General features: G+C 48.1%; 1 protein-coding gene across 1 annotated transcript; it reads left to right on the top strand.

Moving 5' to 3' along the window:
- The first annotated feature begins 564 nt into the window (after positions 1–564).
- Positions 565–3,698, top strand: IL10 (interleukin 10). Its single transcript, XM_010220319.2, has 5 exons — positions 565–708; positions 1,942–2,004; positions 2,240–2,392; positions 2,630–2,695; positions 3,553–3,698. The coding sequence occupies exons 1-5, from the start codon at positions 565–567 to the stop codon at positions 3,643–3,645; spliced, it is 519 nt and encodes a 172-aa protein (XP_010218621.1). The 3' UTR covers positions 3,646–3,698.
- The last annotated feature ends 215 nt before the right edge of the window (positions 3,699–3,913 follow it).

The following is a 3,913-nucleotide window of genomic DNA, read 5'->3' as shown; positions in this document are numbered from 1 at the left end:
TTATAGGATATCATTAGAATGCCAAAGGAGGAGGCAAGGTGTTTGCACCAGTTCATTAAAAGCAATAAATTGAATTAGGCATAGTGTTGGGAACCTTAAGTATAGATATGCTACAGAGATTTAAAAACAGAACCACTTTTTTCCCCTAACAATAGGGCATTCATCTAAAAATAAAGATAAGCATGAGGATGCAGAAGTAAACTCACACAGCACCTTTTTTGTTTGCATTCAGCTTTCTTCTTTAGCCACATTCAAATTTACAAGAAGCAAGCAATGAAAAAAAAAATGCAGAGTCTAAGCATAAAATCTTCGATGGGGTGTGAGGAGAGGAGGGGGGTCAAGGGAACAGGAAACCCAAGTTGACGGGAAACCCAAGTGACATTTGGGTTTAATGAATGACTTAAAACCCCAATATTACTCCTCAGGAAATGGGGAGAGGAAATTGAGAGATGTTTTGAGAGTATAAATGAGGGGCTCCATGAAGGTGAAGGCTGCAGATCTGTGTTTTACCTCCTGAGAAGCTGCACGGAGAAGGGCACCAAGAGGAGAGGCACCGCTTGCAGCATGCAGCCCTGCACCGCTCTTGTCCTCCTGCTCCTGGCTGCCCGCTGCTTGCACGCCGAGCCCAGCTGCACTCACTTCTCTGAACTCCTGCCCGCCTATCTCAGAGACCTGAGGATCAAGTTTGGGGAAATTAAGGACTATTTTGTAAGTAAGACAGCTCTAGTCTCTCCTCCTTGCTTCTATTTGTTTTTTTCTTCTTGCAAAGCTCGGTGGTGTGGATAGCTAGCTCCCTCTGGACAGAAGTGATTGGGTTGGTGTTACAGGCTTGCAGGTGGGAGCAAGAGAAGCAGCTCAGTTTCACTGCCCGCCGGGAGACAGCAGGCAAGGCTGTTCTTCCTAGTTCTGCTTACAGAGAAGCCGAGAGCTTTCACAATGAATTTTAGCACATCCTACTATCCAGACTTCCCCCTTATCGTTGCAGAGCAACTTATTCATTGAACAAATAGGAAGGAAATACAATCATCTTCAGGGCAATTTGGCACAGCCTCACTGAAATCAATAGCAGATGAAAAGGGAAATCTTTTCCTAAAGACTTTTTTTGTATATCGAGTTTACTACCAAAGTAGCCTGGACAAAGTGCTTGGGGAAGTCTGCAATAACCAGAACTTGGCTTGATGCCTGTAAAAGTTCAAGGCTTTGCTGAAGGGAGCCTCTGGTTGCTGAGGAAGCAATCACGACAAGATATCCACAGCATTTGTCACGGCAAAGATGTTTGCTCATATTTCTATTGCTATTTTTGCTGTTGTCGGTAGCTCCTGGCAGCAGATAAATGGATAATGCTCCAGATGAAGTCCCAGAGTAATGGTGTGGCTTGTATTTATTACCAAACCAGCGTGGATTTAAGACCTGGGTTTAAAGCTTGCTGTAAATCCCCGAGTTGACGCTAGGGATGAACATTTATAACCTCTTGGAAATGCTCTGTTAAGTGTCCTGGTCCCCGGGGTGCTACCTTGGGTGGGGGTCGAGCTCCTGGTCCTCCGGGGCTAGCAGTGCAAGAGGGGCTCTCCAAGGAGGAACACCTAGAAAGGAGACACACCCAGAGCGTGACGGGGTGCACAGGCAGCCCCGTTACGTCAGCCTGACGCTGACTACAGCCTGCAGCGTGGGAGCGGAGGCTCAAGCCCACCAGAAAGGCAATAAGCCCTGCTGAAGGTTGGGATTTCATGACCTTGCTGTCTTGGGGCCCCAGGATATTTGCACTGCCACGTTATGGGCCAAAAAATTGAGATTCCTGTACCTAGAATTAGCGTTATACACACAAATATGAGCAAGCGCTTTCCTGCATGGAGGGCACACGCGCAGCCAAGCCACGCGAGCCTGCGGTGAGGCGAGGGCACTGCCCAAGGAAAGCTTCTCCATTGCACCCTTTTTCCACAGCAATCAAAGGACAACGAACTTGGCATCCAGCTGCTCAGCTCCGACTTGCTCAATGAGTTTAAGGTAAGAACTTCACCTTATGCCCACAATATAATTCTCATCCAAATCCCCTGCCCTTCTTCATCCCTTAAGAAGGGAACCAGACTAAACCGAGGCTCCTGCCCCATGGGGACAGGGCTCAAGTCACACTTATAAGCGCCTGTGTGCTCCGGCCACCAAAGCCCGGTGACAACCGGCCTCTGGACACTTTCCCCGCCACTTGTGGCTGGCACCAACGTGGGTCCCTCTGCCTCCTCAGGGCACCTTTGGCTGCCAGGCCGTGTCGGAGGCCATGAGGTTCTACATGGAACAAGTCCTACCGAGCGCCAGCCAGGCCAGCGCGCGCCACCAGGAGAGCGTGAGCCGCCTGGGCAACGTGCTGATGAACCTCAAGGCCACCATGAAGCGCTGTGTGAGTAGGGGCCGGGGGACAGGCGGTGGCACGGGCGCTCGCACGCGTCCCTGAGGCCGGGGTGGCGTCGACCGCCATGGCCGCGCCGCCACATCACGGTCGTCTGCAGCACCGTGACCCCGTGAACGAGGAGGAAGGGGAAGCGGGAGGCCGAAGGGGCGAGGGCGGGAGGAGGAAGGGTTGTCAGCAGACGGGAGGAAGGCGGCTGGGTTCACGCTCTGCCTCGTCCCCCCACAGCACCGGTTCTTCACGTGCGAGAAGCACAGCAAGACGCTGAAGCGCATCAGGGAGACCTTCGAGAAGGTGGGTGTCCGCCCGGGACGTGGCGGCTCCGCTTGGGAGGGAGCCGCGACGCTAGACAGTCAGGGGCTTCAATTATATAAAAATACATAATACATAAACCGCAGTGTAGCCAGTGATGCCCCAAGCAGCAGCTGGATGTGCAGCTGGATGGGTAGAGGGAGAGGAAAACTATGAGCTCCAGGATTGGAGAAAGTATAAAGGAATAAAGGAGATAACCGCGCTTCCCACGGTGCTCCCTGAAAAACACCAGCTAAACTCCTTAAGTTGCTGGCAGGGAATCACAGCAAATACGCTGCAAAGTCTACACAAGGACACAACAGATGAGTTTTAAATTATTTCTAAAACTTGATATATAACATGCTACAGTGTGGGATGCAATGCAGAAAAAGGCACATATTCTGTCCAAATTGTACTTATTCACTGAGTGATTTTGCACTCACTTTAAGACGATTTTCCACAAATAATCTGCCTGTAGAGATTTCAAAACAGAAACATCAGTAATCCATCAGTGAACTAGTCATTGCGAGTACTCGTGCTGCAGAACAGAAACGCAGCCCATGCCCGATATCTCCAAATGAATCAGCTCAGACGCCTCGTTCACAGAAAGATCAATGTCAAAAGCCATCAACTCACGTGCTCCCCGCAAGCTCCCGGCGACGCGGAGATTACAGTCGAACGAGGCTGTTTCTAGCCACTCGGCATGACACATATCATTACCTACAAACTCGAACTAAAACTGTAACTGTGTCAAATGCATTCCTTAATAATTCTTGGTGAACTGTAGAATTATTATCTACCAGCCTAACCGTACACTTGTTAACGAGTTAAAAACTAATCTATTAACTTTCACTTGACAGATGAATGAGAATGGCATCTACAAGGCAATGGGGGAATTCGACATTTTCATCAACTACATTGAAGAATACTTGATGATGAAGGGAAGGAAGTGAAACTGTACACGGGTCTGCATCTTTCACACAAAATCGCACTGTCTTTCGGAAATAATATGACGCTCTAAGAGCATTTGAGACAGGTTAAAAATTACAAGTCAATAACCTGTTAAGGTTTAATATTGTATTTAAAGTTATTATTTTGTGAAGAGAATTTAATATTTATTACCTCTAATATATAAGTGTTTATGTTTACAAATGTTTTGAAGAGAGATGAACTTTTAAACTATTATTTATTGTTCAGTATTTTTGTGCTGTTATATGATTC

Source organism: Tinamus guttatus, unplaced genomic scaffold, assembly GCF_059628265.1.
Source record: "Tinamus guttatus ecotype Peru unplaced genomic scaffold, ASM5962826v1 Tinamus_guttatus_pri_ptg000259l, whole genome shotgun sequence".
In the NCBI taxonomy this organism is placed as follows: Eukaryota; Metazoa; Chordata; class Aves; order Tinamiformes; family Tinamidae; genus Tinamus; species Tinamus guttatus.
Note: the sequence above shows the minus strand (reverse complement) of the source record. Positions and strands in the feature narration are given on the sequence as shown.